The 20,422-nt window shown below is 38.5% G+C and overlaps 1 protein-coding gene across 1 annotated transcript in view; it reads right to left on the minus strand.

Moving 5' to 3' along the window:
- MORC1 (MORC family CW-type zinc finger 1) overlaps window positions 1-20,422 on the minus strand; it is a 162,134-nt gene that overhangs the window by 64,796 nt on the left and 76,916 nt on the right. Inside the window, exons 15-17 of the mRNA XM_053903323.1 lie at window positions 9,690-9,818; window positions 6,431-6,536; window positions 1,102-1,240 (exon numbers count right to left, since the gene is read on the minus strand). Of these exons, the coding sequence (XP_053759298.1) occupies window positions 1,102-1,240; window positions 6,431-6,536; window positions 9,690-9,818 (374 nt within the window). The remainder of the gene's footprint in view (window positions 1-1,101; window positions 1,241-6,430; window positions 6,537-9,689; window positions 9,819-20,422) is intronic.

Consider the following 20,422-nt stretch of genomic DNA (forward strand, 5'->3'; position numbering starts at 1 on the left):
TTGGAAAGATCACTGTACCTACTTGATTAAAATAACTGCAGGCTATGATACCTTTACTTCTGACCTGTGTTATCAAACCCACGACTAGAGGCTCTAAGAACTGTAGAAATTTTCACCAGTTTCAGGGGACAGGGAATGCTTAAGAGAATATGTTTGCAAAGCGACTCTCAGTCAGGTCTTCCTGAGAGACCCAGAGACTACAGACTAACAGGAAGGGTCATGTTTCTTTGGTTGTGATTCCAAGTGGTGGCTGGGCTGATCTGCACAGCAGATCCCTAGCAAAGTGGGAGAGGTAAGAAGATGAAATGAGGTGGAGAAGAAAGTTTATCTTCTAAAAAGCACAGGGAGACACATAATAATAAGGTATTAAGCCTGAGGATCATTCTTCCTGCTCCATAAGAGAATTTTCTATTCAAGTATTTTATTTCCTGACATTTACAGAGAGGTCAACACATTTGGACATATGCTGCTGACCTCCTCAGGTTCTATTTGAGGAAGTTGACAGGCTATATTTAAAAATGCTGAATTTGGGTGTTAAATCTGTAAAGTAAACAGAGATCTAATTCCTTTATTAGTTAAGAGATTAAAATAATATTTCTGCATGCCACTTTTTCTTTCACTTGAAATTGTCATGGTTTCTTACATTTACTGATAGTAATGTCTTATTTATTGAATTTTCTTAAGTGACATTGAGTTTCTATATTAATAGGCTAATATTTTTTAAAAGACCAATTCTTCACCTCAAAAATCGACTCTCAGGGAAGAGCACAATCTTGGGAAACATACAGACTTATGCCCCAGTCTTGACCATGTCGCCTATACCAGACTCTATGTGAATTTGTAGGAAAATAAATCTTCCTATTCCTCACGTGCACTGCTGTGTAGATGGGCTTAAATGTCCCAGGTAGTATTTTTTTTAACAACTCACCTCCCTTTCTGAGCCCCTGGGGCACTGTGCTCCCTCCCAAACAGTCCTTAGCCCCAAAATGAAAAGCAGGTGACAAAAAAAGAAGGAAACAACCACCTTAGTTCATGTGCACACATAAAACCAACAGCTCAAAGAGTTTGGGTAGATTTTGGAAAGAATTAACAACAGCTCACCTGTGGCTGCTGTTCTGCCAGTCGATTGTGGTACCTTTGGACTGCCTCTCGAAGTTGTTTCTCTTTCTCATTTTTTGATGGTGACACTCTGCTCATGGTGCCCAGGGGGATGGAAGGTAGGCTTTCTGCCTGATGACAACTTCACGATCAACAAGAAACAACATCAGGAGGAAATATCAAACTGTTTATTGTCTGTGAAAGATGACTTACTTCTATGAACAGATACTCCTTACGCCTTATATCCAAAACGTGACTACAAAGGAAGAGCACTGTATTGATGACTTTTGGCAATACATGACATTACGTCTCCAGCCTGCATGGAAAAAAGCTTAAGGGAAAATGTGGAGGGTGGTATATTTACAAGAATGGGAGAACCTTCATTACTTTACCAATGCTTCATTTATCCTGCATTATCATGAAATGAGGCCTTTTGCAAAGATGTCCTCAGATAATTGAAGCTTATCTCATTATTGCCAAACATTTTTTCCCCAAGAAACTTTGGAGAGAAATCTCCATGTCTCTCTTAATGACACCAAATAATTCTGCTCTGGAACACATGGATCCCTTGTTTGAGAACTCAGGAGGGCTGTGAAGCACTGTGACCACTGTGGTGCCATGCAGTCACTCAGTCACAGCCTTGGGGGCTTACGGAGCCGTGCACAGCCCTTCATCACCGATCAGCCCCACACCCTGGCTGCAGCGTGCTCCCAGCTCCTGCCCTTCTCTCCCTGCTGTTGTGGTAAACACACTTGCAGGGGCCTCTGTGCTGCCCAGTCTTACTGCTGTGCTATTTCCAATCACTAGTTGGTTAACACACGTAGTATATAATCAAGTAGAACTGTATGTAAATGAACAGTAGGCAAACTGTGGACAAGAGCCTCCCTCGTTATGGTTCCATAAAAATACTAACCACCTTTGAAACATATGGCTTGGGAGGTTTGGGGCATTTTGTTTTGTTTTGTTTTGTTATTTTCCTACTCTTGGTCACATGGCTATGTTCTGTAGACTTGAGTTAGCCAAACTATCAAAAAATTGATATATGATATTGTTTCTCTTGATAGCAAGGCTATTGTTTCTCTTGATAGCAAGGGTAAGAAGTTCAACTCCCACCGGGCATGGCTTTTAGTCAGGGCATGACTGGGCATGTTCAGAAGTGGGGCAAAATGTCAAGGTGAATTCTGAGAGCCTGTTTTACACAAGGGTTTTTCTCTTATTTATACGAACCAAAAATAAGGGGGAAGGGACAAAGTTTGTATGAAATAAATGTGTTGTGAAGCTGGGACAGGGAGGAGGGGGCCAAGATTAGGGCCTTCTCCCAGCTGAAACAGTGCTGGAGAAGCAGAGCAGATCAAACCCATGATTTGTGTTTTTTAGGGCTTCAGGGTATATTTCTCTTGCCCCTTAGGAGAAGGGAGTGAGGAACTGTGGTCAAATTCAAGCAGGACTGTGAAAAAGCACTTAATTCCACCCACATACGGTATTCACTGTTATTGTGAGTTTCAAACAGAGGAGGCAACTAAACAAATCAGGGGGTATCTACTATATGTACAGCTACCTGCAGTGCTGATTTGAAGACATCTGTGGGGTGGTACCTGTAGAGGTTTCTATTTTGAGCAAAAACCCTGTGGCAACGTGCAGTTTTTATTCAGAAAAGAATAACCTCAAGTATTTTAATAAAACACAATCCTGTCAATTATCTTTAGTTAAAGATTTTGGGAAGCAAATTAAATTTTAACTTGCAACACGACCCATGAATATTTTTAAATATCGTTCTCACAATGCAGACTTCTTTGGTTCAGTCAAATGATAAGCATCATTCTTACCCTGTTGGTGATCCCCATTTATAAATGCAGATAAACACAGAGCATGAATGGAATGGAAGTATACTGATACCTATTTCTCAGCTACTGTGATAAAAAATGTCTAGCCTCCCTCGGAAGAAGAAAAAAAAAAGAAAAGAGAGAAAAAAAAAGAGGTTAGAGAGGGAGAGAGCCAAAGCATAAGAGACTCTTAAAAACTGAGAACAAACTGAGGGTTGATGGGGGGTGGGAGGGAGGGGAGGGTGGGTGATGGGTATTGAGGAGGGCACTTTTTGGGATGAGCACTGGGTGTTGTATGGAAACCAATTTGACAATAAATTTCATATTAAAAATAAAAATAAAAATAAAGTGGAAACAAAAAACAGGCTCTGGTGGTCCAAAAAAGAATGGTTTCATTTTACCTGCTGGGTCAACTCTGAATACTACCATTTGTAAAATGGTATGTTTTGTCACTATAGCGTATATAACTGGCATTAGGCTTCCTGAAATATAAAAGGATGCCTTCAGAATCTAAAAAAACAAGACAAACGAATACATAAAAAGCAGAATCAGACCTATAGATACAGAGAACAAACCGACGGTTGCCAGAGGGAAAGGGGTGGGGCATGGGCAAAACGGGTGAAGGGCAGTGGGAGATACAGGCTTCCAGTGATGGAATGAATAAGTCTCAGACATAAAAGGTACAGCGTAGGGAATATAGTCAATGATACTGTAATAGTGTTGTATGGTGAGGGATGGTAGCTATACCTGTGGTGAACATAGAGCAAGGTATATAGATGTTGAATCGCTGTGTTGTACACTTTGAAACTAACGTAACATTGTGTGTAATGTTACTCAAATAAAAAAAATTTGAAACACACACAAAGAGGATGCCTTTGGAGACTGGATGTGATAAGGCAGAAAGAGTACAAGTTTACACCTACAGCTTTAGCTTCAAATTTTAGCTCTGGAGAGGAATCCTGGACAAGTCATGGGGCCTCTCTTAGTCTGTTTCCTCCTCTGAGAAATGGTGAAAGTTCATACAGTTATTGTAAACGGGAAAGGAGATAACATATGTAATTGCTTTGTAAGAAAAAGCTGTTATTATATTTCCTGCCTAAATTCTGGTTACACAGATTGTTCATTCAAATGCTGTTCATTGCTATTAACCCTACTGACAATTGGCAATTAACTGCTTACCATAACACTATATTTTCTATAAATACAGATGATGCCACTTTTTGCCATTACTCTGGCCTTCCATTCATCAAATGTTGTCTAAAAACTATACTGCATTTCTCATCACTTTAATACACCAATTTCATGTGATTCTATCCAAATCCAATGGCACAGGGTGTTGCTATTTCATGGTGTATTCTCAAAGTACATAGGTCCATCCTACCATATTGAATTGGAACTATTAATGACTTTCAATAAAGTGTCAACTCTCTAGTAATTGCCCTCATAATCAAGAGTTTTTCTTTATATATCTCCTAAATCTCTTGCTGGCACATTAAGCATATTTTTTGTCCTAATCTTTTCAGTGCAAATGAAATACACATGGTCAAAATTATGTCAGCATATTTCAAGAATCAAGGACATAAATTATAAATATAAGATGACTCTCTGCATTTTAGGCTTTGAGAGACCATCAGTTTTCTGTCAATGTGGCTAAATTTATCTTGCCTGTCATCACAAGGGGCACTGTAATGCATCTTTGAAACTAATTTTGCTATGTTCTCTGATGGCATCACCACATTTCAAGAAGAGGGTGAGAGTGTGCCAATCCAGGGACAATGGTAAGCTGGAGGTAAAGAAAGCTGTAGAGGACAGATCCCAGTTCTGTGAGTCCAAGAATGCCCAAGGCTGGGCTAAGAAGTCATAGATATATGTTAGACATGTGGGGAGGGACCTCAATTCTTATAACTAAGAAGCCCCCAGTAACCAGAAACTTAGTAAATTGTCTTTCTAAGGGACTCAGCTGGACCCAGAGAAGATACAAAAGGTACTATGGTTACACCCCATCCTAAATGATAGAAAGTCAATTTCAAGAGAGGTTCTGTTACCTGTTCAAGGTTTCACAGCTAATGGAACCAGGCGTCAATCCCAGGCAGCCTGGCCTCAGAGTCAGAACTCTAAACACTATCCTAATGTTGCATGAAAAGTTTTTACCTCACAGGAAGGGATAAATACTATTAACTATTCTAAATACTGAAATTGAGCCAACTCATGGTTCCTATGTGGGAAATATTTAAGTTTCAAGTTAGGGCTAGAAACTAGTGACAAGTCAGAAGACCCCGGCCAGTAGCTTTAGCAACATGTTTCTCAGCCCCCATCTGGGTTTCAGCTTTCACTTCTGTAAAATGAAGGAATGAGACCAGATCAGTAGTGTCTAATCATGCTCACTGCAGCTCTAAAGCTCAAAGCTCTAAGCTCCCCAGAGCTTTGTACAGAGAGCATAGAACAGAAATGATAAGTGGATCTTTGGCCCCCAGATTTCCAGCTTCCATTTCAATCAGGAAAGTTCTGCACTTATCTTATAGATTTGGGGTGTGAGATAAGTGTTATTTGGGAAACAAACAAACAAGCAAGTTCTCCTGTAAAACAAGAAATAAGACTGAAAAGCCCCAGGCCATCTAAGAGTCCTTACCGCTTCTGGCATTTTCCTTTTTTTCCCCTCTTTTTTCTTTAATTTTATTTTTTTATTTTTTAAAATTTACATCCAAATGGCATTCTCCTTAGTCTCTAAATATGGCTAACCTGAGGACTCCAGGTGGAAGGGGTTTTAGCAGCAGTTTCTAAAATTTTTTTTTTAATTTTCTCTCTCTTGGTTTTTTGTTTGTTTGTTTGTTTTAAGGCTAGATAAAAATAACCAAACAGGAATTATTACACTAATGTCTATATTTGCAATATTGATCCACTTATGCAGGCCAAAAACTTAGGACAAACTCTATGGAGAAGCAATGTTTGAATTAGGGGTGCCTTCATTAAAAGGGGGTACTCACTCTTTTCTCCCCAAGGAAGGTCACAGAAGTCTAACAGGCCAGTAATAACAGTGACATTCATCAATACTTAATCAGTCTTTTTCCTGTTTTAGTCTGAACTTCTTCCTCCAGGAGCACAAAGCAATGAAATCAATATGTGACTTAAACAGAAAAAAGCACATGGTCTAACAGGCTAGTGCCCCTGGAGACACCTTCTGGATAAGACTCCTTTATGATAAAGCCATACATTGTGTGAAAATGAACTGGAAGGCAGAACTCAAACACTGGGTCATGGTCTCCTGCTGCACACGTTGCACACAGCTGCACGTCCCCAAAGTTTGCAAATAGTTACATCCAGGTCTCTTATCTTGATGGCAAAGTACATTAACAAAGTGTCTCTCCATAGGTGGCAAAGAGATAGAAACAGTTCACAGGGATGATAGCTATTAAGCTAAGATATCTATAGCTGAAATTTCCTAGTCTCATACATAATTATGTTAGGAATTAAAAATGGATAAAGAATTTTAGAAAACTATCAAAAACTACCTGTTTTCCAAGATGTTAGGATTATTTGCACAAATCCAGAGATCAAAAAATTCTTTTTCCTGATAATTGATAGAAGAAGGCAAGACTCTCCATTTAAGGCAAAGATCTGAGAATGAAAACAAAATCACACACAAGAAAGACCACAATCAGAAGTGAACCTAGCATAGTTACATGGCTGATTGCACATACCAAAAGTATGAGCTATCTTTTGAAACAAAGCAAGTTAATCTATCATCACATACCTTTTATATTTGATAGCATAACTAGTCTGGGATTCTATGAGCTACACTGGGGCACCACCACCAATAAATTATTATTATTATTGTTTTGTCATTGTTGTTATTGCTTAAGTTCTTTCCAGTTGGTTTCTGCTACTTTTAGCCAAAAGAATCTTAACTAATAGATTCCTCTCCACCTCTTCTTGAACAGGGGAACATTTCTAGTGACTTGACTCTTCCATTTTCTCTGATTCAGTATTTCTCTGCTGCCAACACCACTTTCCATCTCCAACCACATGACTAACATAACAAGGAAAATCAAGTTCTCTGAACAGTTCACAGTTTCTTTTCCTGTGTTTGTCTCCTGCTCTTATTCCACTCTCCAGCCTACAGTTTGGTTTCTGACCTCATTTGTCTATTTCTTCCTTTCACTCCTTCATGCCTATAGGACCAAGGGACCCCACTCTTTCCAGGCTTAATGCTAATCCTGAATTCTATCCACATACACAGCTCATGGCTCTTAGGTAAACATTTTCCCTGTTCGTCTATGATGGAAACAGTTTGCACACTCGTTCAAGTCACACAGCGTTCAAGTCACAATGGTTAAGAACTGGAATAGCTCAGGAGCCTGGCTGGCTCAGTCGGTTAAGCTTCCAACTTCGGCTCAGGTCACGATCTCACGGTTCGTGGGTTTGAGGTCCGTGTCGGGCTTTCTGCTGACCACTCGAAGCCTGGAGCCTGCTTTGGATTCTGTGCCCCTCTCTCTCTGCCCCTCCACAGCCTGCACTCTTTTTCTGTGTCTCTCTCTCAAAAATAAATAAAAACATTAAAAAAGTTTTTTTTTTTTTTTAAAGAGAACTGGAATAGTTCTACCACTTGCTACCTCCATGATTCTGGATGAACTACTTCTCTGTGCTTCAGTACCATTATCTGTAACAAGATATTAATATTAGCACTTACCTAAAAGAATTGTTAAGGATTAAATGACGTAACAATTTTAAGAGCCAACATTGCGAGGCACTATTTATGATGCTGAATTTTATGTGTCAGTTTGACTGGGCCGTGGCATACCCAGATATTTGGCCATACATTATTCCGAGTGTGTCTTTGAGGGTATTTGGGATGAGAACAACTCTTGCATTGGTAGACTGAGTTAAAAAGATTACCCTTCCTAATGTGGGCCTGAAGGCCTGAATGGAACTCCAAAAGGGTTACTGTCTTCTAAGAAAGAAGGAACTTTTTCTTCTTGACTGTCCTCACATTGAGCTGAGACATCAATTTTTTCCTGACTTCCGACTCAAACTAAAACATCGGCTCGTCCTGGGTAACAAGGCTGTCAACATTCAGACTCGAACCATATTACTGGGTCTCCTGGCCCTCAGGCCTTCAGCCTCAAACTGGAGTTAAATCAATGGCTCTCTTGGGTCTCCAGCTTGCTGACTGCAGGTCTCGGGACTCTTTAGTCTCCTTAATCATGTGAACCAATTCCCTATAATTAATATCTATCCATCTATTCACCTCTCCTTTTGGTTCTGGTTCTCTGGAGGACCCTAATATGCCATCCTAAGCACTTAGTAAATTTTGCATGTGTTAATTCATATTATTTTCATCAAACTGTATGATTTAGCTACAAATGCTAACCCCATTTTAAGAGTCTAAACACTGAGGCTTAAAGAAGGTAAGGAATTTGCCCAATTTCATACAGCTCTTGGGTACTAGAGGCTGGATTCTGACAGTACCCCGCAAACATCAAAAACACACAGAAATTTTCAGCTATTATTAATACCATCCAATAGACTGTTGCATATAGTCATCAATTTCCTCAATTATACCTTCTAAATACATGCCATGTATGTTCCTCTCAAATCCCACGGCTATGCCCTTCTTCAAACATGTACAATTTCTCCCCTGGATCCTGGACTATGCCCATGGCATAATCTGACCTCAACCTTTGCTCTAGCTCTCCTCCAAATCATCCTGCACTGAGCTGCCAGAGCAAGCTTCCTACAAGTTACAAACGACAGTCAGGTCCTCTTTGGATCATCCCAGGGATGAGGTCGGAGAAGTGTTCCCTTGACACTGTGTAAACAACTACAAAATTGTGCACACGGCGTGCACTTTCTTTGTTTGCCTGGCTGCCTTCTCCACTGGATGGCAGACTCCTTGCAGATAGAAGAGAGTGTCTTTAGTTCTCTAACCCTCTGTATAGTGGCTGGTTAGATGTATCAGAGACATGCACTAAGTGCTGAATGCTTCAGTGATGTCTGTTGTTCTTATACTGAAACACTTCCAAAGACTCTTCATTACTTATCAGAGTAAACACTCCTTACTCTGGCCTTTAAGTCACTCTAATTAAAGTTTACTCAACCTACTCTTAGCTTTTATTATTAATTCATCATTCATTCAGTAGCTAACTTCTAAGTACTAGTTAACACAGTGCTACATATTAAAATTTTTTGAACGACTGTATCTATTATTCTATGACAAAAATTTTAGTTGAAGTATCCGCTTGATATTAACACACATGTCCCACTACATCTCTGCCTGTCAAAATTCTACCTTAGACAGAGGTAGAGGAAGACAGTGGGGGAGCGGAAGGAGCCTAGGCTCACCTTGTCCCATGAACACAACCAGATAACTATCAAATCATCCTGAATGCCCCAGGAATAGACCTGACGACTGGCAGGACAAACTCCACAACCAAAGGGAGAGAGGAGGCCACATCGAAGAAGGTAAAAAAAATTCTACTTTAAAGACCACAGCACAAGCTACCTCTATCACAAAGCCTGGCCTCAACTTCCTCCACCTCCCTTTTGGAATCCTCAAATAATTTTATGCCTCTTTGATGTCACTTACCTAATTTTCATTTTTATTACAATTCGTCTCATGTGTATCTTAACCTCCCTCCTAGGCCCTAACCCCTTTGAAAGCAAGAACCCTATCCTACCCACCTTTGTCTTTCTCACACCCCATTTTTAACACAATGACTTGCATATTGACTCACTAAGTGTTTGCTGATTGGAATGGAATTCAACACTCACCACACTGAATGATGAATGGTATGGCCATGGCTTGTCTTCTTTGATACTGAATAGAATCTAAAGATTTCTCTCCATCCTTGTTATTCTGGTATCCAAATTCATTCCAAAACCGTGTTAGATTTCTATTACCTAAAAAAAAAAAAAGGCAAAAATTAATGAAAGAAAATAAATCAACAAGATCAGGATTGATAAGCAAAGTTGAATACAAACACGTGTATATACAGTACGATCTCAACTATGTAAAAACTAGTACATAGACAGAAATAAGAAATAAAAGTATTAACATTAGTCTTCTCTGAGTATGAGTGAAATTTGTCTTCTTTATACTTTCTCGCATTTCCCAACCTAAATACAATCAACATATTATTATATTTGTTATAATGGCACAATATTTTTATAACAAAATTAAAAACCCTAGCAGTTATAAAAGCATATACATACCTCTACTATTGCAATAAAATACATTGATATTTAAGGCTCTTTTCTTAAATACTCCCAGAAGCAACTGTACTTGTTAAACTTAAAGGCCACCCTGAAGACTATTGGTTTAGTGCGGTGCCTGGGTGGCTTAGTTGGTTGAGTATCCGACTTCGGCTCAGGTCACAGTCTCATAGTTCATGAGTTCAAGCCCTGTTTTGGCCTCTCAGCTGTCAGCACAGAGCCTGCTTTGGATCTTCTGTCCCCCACTTTCTCTACCCCTCCTCTGCTTATACTCTCTCAAAACTGAATAAACATTAAAAAAAAAGACCATTGGTATAGATATTTATCATCTGGCCTCATAGCCACAGTTTCTTCATCTTTATTTTAGCTCTGGTTCTTTTTCCTTCCAGTCTTTTATGCCCTAGCCTTGGCCCAGATTCGATACTCCCTCCTTGCTTAGAAACAACACTTGTCAAGGAGGACCATTAGGAGCCTTTCTTAAGAGGTTGTGTTCTTATCCTTTGATCCAGCAACTGCACTAGTAGGACTCTTCCCTACAAACACACAAAATAAATAAACACACAATATGTATTACAACACTGTTTGGAATAGCAAGAACAACAACAAAAAGTGGAAATAACATAAAAGCCTAAAGAGGAAATGGTAAATGCTATTTCCAAACAAGGAGATACAAGGCGACCTTTAAAACAGGTAGTTAGAGCTAAATGCACAGCTGTTTCAAGACCTTTTGGATAGAACGTTAATGATATTTTTTTTTTTAAAAAGACATAAAACAGAATACCTAGTATAATCAATTTTTGTCATTTATTAAAAGCTTATACATACACAATTTTGATGGGCACACCTTTCTATTCCTAAAAGAAACAACAGGAAGTTTTAATAGTAGATGCTACCGGAGAGAGGTTGAGAGGTTGAGAAGGCCAAGGAAGACACTTTCACTTTCCATTTTTAACTTTCTGAATGCTTTGTTGTTTTTTTAATTTTTTAAAAGTTTATTTATATTTTGAGAGAGACGGAGAAAGCGTGAGTGGGGAGAGGCAGAGAGAGAGAGGGAGAGAGAGAATCCCAGACAGGTTCCACACCACCAGCACAGAGCCTGGTGCCGGGCTCAAACCCATGAAACAGTGAGATCATGACCTGAGTCGAAACCGAGATTTGGACTGAGCCACCCAGGCACCCCCTGAACATTTTGTATATTTTTACCTGGCACATATTACTTTAAAAATGCTTTTTAAAAAAAAGAACCTATGCTTACCATTCTGTCCAATATGGTAACCACTAACCACACATGGCTACTAAGCACTTGAAAAGTGGCAGATATAAAACATTTCATCAATGTACAAGGTCAAAACAGTGAGGGTCTAACATACATACCTTGGAAATAAATATATGCAACAACCTGAACACAGGACTGTATAATCTATGCAGAATACAAATAAACATCCTTACCCCTTACTGTTCCTGTTAAAATTTAGGTCCAGAATGCTGTGTGCCATTAAGAGCAGCAAGGAAAGAATGCAGACTTCCAAAGGAACTATGAAATTGGGCCAGGCTGAAAGCTGTCCTCACAAATTCCCAGGTCTCCTCCCTTGTCTCTTCATGGAACTGCTAACAGCTCTCACGTCACATTTTCCTTTGGACTCTGGTTCTTAGGCTTTTCTCAACTCAAACTCTTGGCTTTTGCTAACTGTTCAGCAGGTAGTCTTGCCCCAGCCCCCAGACTCCACTTCTTCACTGCACACCACATTCTGAAATGTTCTTTGGTGTCTGCACAGGGCTTGTAAGACCTTGTTCTCTGATTTCCACATGAACTACTCAGTTCTTACTGTGTCAAGGCAAGAGCTGCTGTTTAGATTAAAGTCAGGAGGCTTCAAGTGTTGTCTCTGCCACGCATTAGTTGTATAATTGTGGGAAGCTACTGAATTTTCTGATCATAAAGTGAGTGTTTACAATAACTTGCTTTACAGGGTTATCATAAGGAATAAACGTGAAGGTGTGTTAAAAACTACAGCACTCTTGGGCACCTGGGTGGCTCAGTCAGTTGAGTGTCCAACTTTGGCTCAGGTCACGATCTCACCATTCGTAAGTTCGAGCCCCGCGTCAGGCTCTGTGCTGACAGCTCAGAGCCCGGACCCTGCTTCGGATTCTGTGTCTTCCTCTCTCTTTGCTCCTCCCCTGCTCACACTTTTGTCTCTCTCTCAAAAAAAAAAATAAATAAATAAACATTAAAAAAAATTTTTTTAAACCTACAGCACTCTGCAGAAGTTTAAGCTGCTGCTGCATTATATTTGTCCTCTCTTTAAATATTGCTTCCCCAAGGAGGCTGTACCTTTTGAAAGGAGAAGTTGTGCTTTATAACTTTGCATGCCTTCAACACAGAGGTCAGCATTCTGCACGTAACAAGCCCTCAAAAAATGCTGCTTCTAATCTTGACAAAATATGTTATTGATATGCTGTTATGGTTTAAAATGAAGGTGAAATAATGTCTCTCCCTGAAACATTAACTGAACACAGTTAACACAGCCCAACTCACTTCTATAACAAGTATCAACCATGAACCCCAACATAAATATTCTAAGGTTTGTGAAGCTACTAGGATGTTAGAAACACCAGCACACACCTCTCAAGGGTAGGAGGATAATCTGTGATACACCACTCTTTTTTTTTTAATTTTTAAAAATGTTTACATATTTATTTTGAGAGAGTGAGCAAGCAGGGGAGGGGCAGAGAGAGAGGGAAACAGAATCCCAAGCAGGTTCTGCACCATCAGCATGGAGCTCGATGTAGGGCTTGAACCCACAAACCATGAGATCACAGCCTGAGCCACAATCAAGAGTCGGACACTTAACTGACTGAGCCATCCAGGTGCCCCTTAAAAAAAAAAAAAAATTGATGTTTATTTGTTTATGTGATCATACCACTCTTTAACACCTACGTATTACATTTTAGTTTACTCTATGCCTATTTTTCCCTCTAGAGAGTGAAATCCTTGAAGACAGTGGCTATGTTAGGATCTTGTTTTCAGAGGCAGACACATAGAGCTTAATGTTTACTTATAAGACTAAATAATACTGAAGAATAACTGGCGATCAAAGCAAAACATAGAACATTCAGTAGCCCAAACATCATGACCAGGCCTGATAGAAGACACACTAGTAGAGTAGATATCAGGACAAAGAAAACAACTAGAGTTATTCACTCAGGGTCAGAAATGGCGTTTTCTAACTCTCAACAGAACTTCAACTTTTCTTCAGATAGAAACTACTCAAACATGTACAACTTACAACATGTTATTAAAACCAGTTTCCAAGGACTGGACACTGAAGACTAGGCAGATGCTTCATCAGTGGGATTAAGCAAGCCAGAGATTGGCAGTACGAGGAACCCTATCATGTCAATTTCTTTTTTTTTTAATTTTTTTAATGTTTATTATTTATTTATTTTTTTTGAGAAAGAGAGAGACAGAGCATGAGCAGGAGAGAGACAGAGAAAGAAGGAGACACAGAATCCCAAGCAGGCCCCAGGCTCTGAACTGTCAGCACGGAGCCCAATGTGGGCTCAAACTCACGAATAGCAAGATCATGACCTGAGCCGAAAGCAGATGCTTAACCGGCTGAGCCACCCAGGTGCCCCTTATCATGTCAGTTTCTATTTTCTTTTATGTATTATTCAGTCTGTAGAGATTTATACAGATATCCCTGAAAAAAAAATTGCTCCCATAAAAGGGAACTTCCACCAGGCTATCAGTGGATTTTTTAGGAGAAACTTTGCAACCCATGAGAGTGTGGGGTGATATAATCAAAGTGCTGAAAAAAATGACAAGAACACCACGACCTACCAACCAAGAATAATTTACCCAGCAAAGCTGTCCTTCAGAAATTACAGAGATGCCTAGAATTTCTGAAACACAAGCTGAGGGATTTCATTACCAGTAGACCTGCTGTAACAAGAAATGCTACAGGGAATTCTTCAAGCTAAAATGAAAGGACACTATTTTAGTAACTTGAAAACATGAAAATATACAACTCACTGGTAAAATATGTATATAGATTCAGAATGCTCTAATACTATGATGGTGGTGTATAAATCATTTAACTCTATTATAAGAGTTAGACAAAAGTATTAAAGATAACTATAGCTATAATAATTTCTTAATGGATACACAATATTTAAAACATGTGAACTGTGAAATAAAAAGCAAATAATGTTTGTGGGGAAAGGGAGTAACAGGGTAGAGTTTTTGTATGCAATCGAAGTTAAGTTGTCTACTACACTTCAATTCAAAAAAAAAGAACATTGACAGAATTCAATATCCTTTCACGATAAAAACTCTCAACCAATTAGGTTTAGAAGGAATGTACCTCAACGCAATGAAGACCATTATGTCAAGCCAACAGCTAATATAATATCATATTCAACAGCAAAAAGTTAAAATCTTTTCTTCACAATCAGGAAAAAGACAAGGATGACTACCCTCACCACTTCTAATCAATGTTGTACTGGAAGTCCTAGCCAGAGCAATTAGATATGAAAAAAATAAACAGCATTCAAATCAGAAGTGAATAAGTAAAAAAAAAAAAAAAAATCTGGTTTGCAGATGACATGATAGTATAAATGGAAAATCTAAATACTCCCCCCAAAAAAGTGTTAGAACTCATCAAAAAAAAAAAAATTCAGTAAATCAAAGGATACAAAACCAACATACTAAAATCGGTTGCTTTTCTGCCACTAACAATGAACTGAAAGAGATAATAAAGAGAAATTAAGAAAACTTTCCCATTTGCAAAGTAATGTTGAAAAAGAAAACCAAAGTGGGAGGCATCACAATCCTGGACTTTACCCTCTACTACAAAGCTATCATCATCAAGACAGTATGGTATTGGCACAAAAACAGACACATAGGCCCAGAATTGGACCCAAAAACGTATGACAAACTAATCTTTGACAAAGCAGGAAAGAGTATCCAATGGAAAAAAGACAGTCTCTTTAGCAAATGGTACTGGGAGAACTGGACAGCAACATGCAGAAGAATGAAACTGGACCACTTTCTTACACCATACACAATAAAATCAAAGTGGATGAAAGACCTAAGTGTGAGACACAAAATCATAAAAAAGCAGGCAACAACCTCTTTGACCTCAGCCACAGCAATTTCTTGTTCAACACATCTCTGAAGGCAAGGGAAATAAAAGCAAAAATGAACTACTGGGACCTCATCAAGATAAAAAGCATCTGCACTACAAAGGAAACAATCAACAAAACTAAAAGGCAACTAATGGAATGGGAAAAGATATTTGCAAATGACATATTGGATAAAGGGTTAGTATCCAAAATCCATAAACTTACCAGACTCAACACCCAAAAAACAAATAACACAGTGATGAAATGGGCAGAAGACATGAACAGACACTTTTCCAAAGAAGACATCCAGATGGCCAACAGACACATAAAAAGATGCTCAACGTCACTCATCATCAGGGAAATACAAATAAAAACCACAGTGAGATACAACCTCACACCAGTTAGAGTGTCTAAAATTAACAGCTCAGGAAACAACAGATGTTGGCGAGGATGTGGAGAAATGTGAACCCTCTTGCACTGTTGGTAGGAATGCAAACTGGTGCAGCTGCTCTGGAAAACAGTGTGAAGTTTCCTCAAAAAATTAAAATTAGAACCACACTATGACCCAGCAATAGCACAACTAGGAATTTATTCAAAGCATACAGGAATGCTGATTCATAGGGGCACATGTACCCCAATGTTTATAGCAGTGCTTTCAACAATAGCCCAATTATGGAAAGAGCCCAAATGTCTATCAACTGATGAATGGATAAAGAAGATGTGGTTTATAAACACAATGGATTACTACTTGGCAATGAGAAAGAATGAAATCCTGCCATTTGCAACAATGTGGATGGAACTTAGGCTAAGTGAAATAAGTTAGTCAGAGAAAGACAGATATCATACGTTTTCACTCATATGTGGAACTTGAGAAACTTAACAGAAACCATGGGGGAAAGTAAGGGGAAAAAATAGCTTCAAACAGAGAGAGAAGCAAACCATAAGAGACTCTTAAACACAGAGAACAATCTGAGAGGTGATAGGCATTGAGGAGAGCACTTGTTGGGATGAGCACTGGGTGCTGTAGGTAAGCGATGAATCACGGGAATCTACCCCAAAACCAAGAGCACACTGTATACACCGTATGTTAACCAACTTGACAATAAATTATATTTTTTAAAAAATAATACTTAAGATTAAATTTAACCAAGGAGATAAATGTCCAACACACTGACAACTGTAAGACACTGATGAAAGAAATTGAAAAGATACCAAATAAAGGAAGAATAACCCCTGTTGTTGGGTTGGATGAATTCATATTTTTTAAATGTTCATACTACTCAAAGCAATCTACAGAATCAATACAAAAGAAGTACAAGAAACAATCTCCAAATCTGTATAGAACCACAGAAGACCTCAAATAACCAAGACTATCTTGAAAAAGAAGAACAAAGCTGGATGCCTCAGCCTTCCTGATTTCAAAACATATTACAAAGCTGTGTATTTAAAACAGTATGGTAATGGCATAGAGGCAGACACATAGACCAATGGAACAGAACAGAAAGCCCAGAAATAAATCCCACCCATATATGATCAACTAATATTTGACAAGTGCACTGAGAACACACAATGGGGAAAGGAGAGTCTCTTCAATATAAAGCAGTGGAAAAACTAGATATCCACATGCAAAAAAAACGAAACTGGGCCTGACACTAGATATAAAAATTAACTCAAAATGGATTAAAGACTTAACTTTAAGTCCTGAAACCATAAAATCCTAAAAGAAAACATAGGGAAAAAGCTTCTTGAGATTAGTCTGTTTTGGATACAACACCAAAAGCAAAGGTAACAAAAGCAAACAAATAACAAGAAAACAAAAAACAAATGGGACTACATCAAACAGAAAAGCTTCTATACAGCAAAGAAAACAATCAACAAAACGAAAGGCAACATACAGAAAGGGGAAAATATTTGCAAACCATATATCTAATAAAGGGTTAATATCTAAAATATGCAAGGAACTCATACAATCCAACAGCAATAAACACATACATACATACCCACACTCTGATAATAAAATGGGCAAAAGACCTGAATATACAGTTTTACAACAAAGATATACAAATGGCCGAAGGTACTTGAAAAGGTGTTTATCATCAGGGAAATGCAAATCAAAAGCACAATATATAATCTCACACCTTGTAGGATGGCTATTATCAAAAAGCTAGAGAGGGAGGGAGCCCAACCATAAGAGACTCTTAAAAACTGAGAATAAACTGAGGGTTGATGGGGGGTGGGAGGGAAGGGAAAGTGGGTGATAGGAATTGAGGAGGGCACCTGTTGGAATGAGCACTGGGTGTTGTATGGAAACCAATTTGACAGTAGATTTCATATTAAAAAAAGAAAAGCTTAACTTTAAAAAAAAAAAAGAAGAGGGGCGCCTGGGTGGCTCAGTCAGTTGAGCGCCGACTTCGGCTCAGGTCACGATCTCGCGGTCCGTGAGTTCGAGCCCCGCATCGGGCCCCTGTGCTGACAGCTCAGAGCCCGGAGCCTGTTTCAGATTCTGTGTCTCCCTCTCTCTGACCCTCCCCCATTCATGCTCTGTCTCTCTCTGTCTCAAAAATGAATAAAAACGTTAAAAAAATTTTTTTTTAATAAAAAAAAAAAAAGAGATACAAGTGTTGATGAGAAGGTGGAGAAAAGGGAACTCTCATGCACTGCTGGTGGGAATGTAAATTGGTACAACCATTATGGGAAACAGTATGGAGGTTTCTCAAAATATTAAAAATAGAACTACTATCTGACCCAGAAATCCCACTTTTGGACATATATCTGAAGGAAATGAAATCAGTGTCTTAAAGAGATCTTCAATATCACGTTCACTGCAGCATAGCCAAGATATAGAAATATGGAAACCTGTATGTCCATTGATAGATGAAAATATGATTATATAGATAGATAGAATATTATCCAGCCATAAACAGTTGGACATACTGCCATTTGCAACATGAAGGTCATTATGCTAAGTGAAATAAGCCCGAGAAAAACAAACAGTATATGGTATCTTTCATATATGGAAATCTAAAAAAAGAAAGTTGAATTCATAGAAACAGAAAGTAGAATGGTAGTTGTCAGTGGCTGTAGGGTAGGGGAAATAGGGAGATGCTGGTCACACGGCACAAGCTTTCACTAATAAGATCAGTAAGTTCTGAGGATCCAAGGTATGGCATGATGCCTGTGGTTAGTACTGAAGGGTATACTTGAAATTCGTGAGGAGAGTAGATCTTAAGCAATCTAACTCCACACATACAAAAAAGACAACTGTGTGAGGTGAATGATGCATTAATTAACGTGATTATGGTAAATATTTCATAATGTATATGTATATCAAATCATCATATTGTACATTTTAAGTATCCACAATTTTTTGGTCAATTATACCCCAATAAAGCTGGAAAAAAATCCTTATCTATCTAATCTGGCAAGAAATAATAAAATTAATAATAGTAATAATTCATTAAATCAGGTTAGTCTTGACTAGTGGTATGATATATATAATTATGGGCATTTGGTTACATATGTGGTTTTAATAACTGATGTTATTGTTAATGTATCTTAATGAGGATTTAATTGCCCTTCCATCCAGAAGTCAATTAAAAGAGCTGGAATTTCAAAATTTGGAAATTACTTGATTTTTAAAAATGTATCTTAAATATTTCTACCCACCTATAAAGAGTACTACGAAGAAAACTAAAAATTTATTAATTCGAGAATTATATCATTTGAACATCCTCAAGGTATTCCGATCAAAAAATTCAGTTTACTTTGTAAACAGGAAATGGCTGCAAGCATACAGGTGATATTCAAAATTATAAAACAATACATATCTTGAGATTTTTGTTTGAATAATCAACAAGCTTATTAAATCGGTAAAATAATTAGGAATTAATGCACACAGAATTAAAGTCCTAATTTCTAGAACAAGTACCTGAGAAAACTGAAAATTTAATTTACTGCTAGTTATGTATGGGGTCCTTTATTCAGAAGATTTCTAATGCTTAAATTAATCTGGTTAATTTTTCAGGAGACTTTTAAAACTCAGGAAAAATAATGGGAACTGCCGCAATAACTTACTAAACATTTGCCAAACACCAGTAACTAAAAGAGCAGTTTCACAAAGACTGTGCCTCTTAAAAAGAAATGTTACACCCTCCTAGATGTCAGTTTCATATCTATTCATAGAATGTACAAAGACATCCAGGGAATCAATTAGCCAAGAGGAGAAGTAATAAAATTCAGTAATAAGCTACCAAAGCAAAGCTTTGATGGTTTCAATCAAAATAAGGAAGGCTAAAACAGTTATGAAATCAAAGCACCAGGAAAATCATGAGATGAAGGTGCTTATCAAGTCTCTGACTTCAGGTAGTTCTGCAACTAAACAGATGATTATATTCTATTTTTAAAGATCTCCTGAGACAGAAATTACATATCTATCCTCTGGATATTGTAAATCATGCCTCCAGCTCTGTTGAAACTGTCCTGTTCATCATTACCCCTCATTCTTAGCTAAGTTAGGTATCAGACCTTTTGTAAGCTGATCATGTGTAACTGCTGATCATTTATATTCTTGATGGAATCTCTCAGGGATGGCAAACTGGTTTCAACGAAAAGGCCAACTCCAATCAGCTGGAAGTGATACCTGAATGCTCTTATGAAGGGTCATGAAGCCAATGGCCACTTAGAAGGAAGAACTGCCATTACGGCTTAGAGAATCTGTGGGGCACATATGAGAGCTGCTACGTATCCAGTTTTCCAAGTACTCTATTTGAATTGAAGGACAGCAAAGCAAGATGTCTTCAGTGGTGGCGAAGGTGCTTACAGCCCCATTCTCTCTCAGGTCTTCTGGCTGGTGTGAAGTGGGTTGGGCAAGTCTTACTTTATGGGGACAGTCAGTGGCAGAAGTAAGTGGCAGCTACAGCCAGAATGTTTCCACTTCACTCTACTGTGAGCACAGTAGGTTCCAGGGCAAAGCTCCAGGAATCTGAGGAATTGGTCCAACTCCCTGGAAGTGTCAACTTCACTACCTTCACCTGGCAACACAGCATCATTTCCTCTCGTTCCGTATCAGTGCTTTCCCATGAGGATCTCCTCAAGCTGCAAAATAATTTCAGAACACTACCCCCCAAACTGAGAAAATACACGATGAAAAAGAAAACTGAATTCAATAACAC

The sequence above is a fragment of the Panthera pardus genome, unplaced genomic scaffold, assembly GCF_024362965.1.
Source record: "Panthera pardus isolate Hobbes unplaced genomic scaffold, ASM2436296v1 HiC_scaffold_16, whole genome shotgun sequence".
NCBI classification, from domain to species: domain Eukaryota; kingdom Metazoa; phylum Chordata; class Mammalia; order Carnivora; family Felidae; genus Panthera; species Panthera pardus.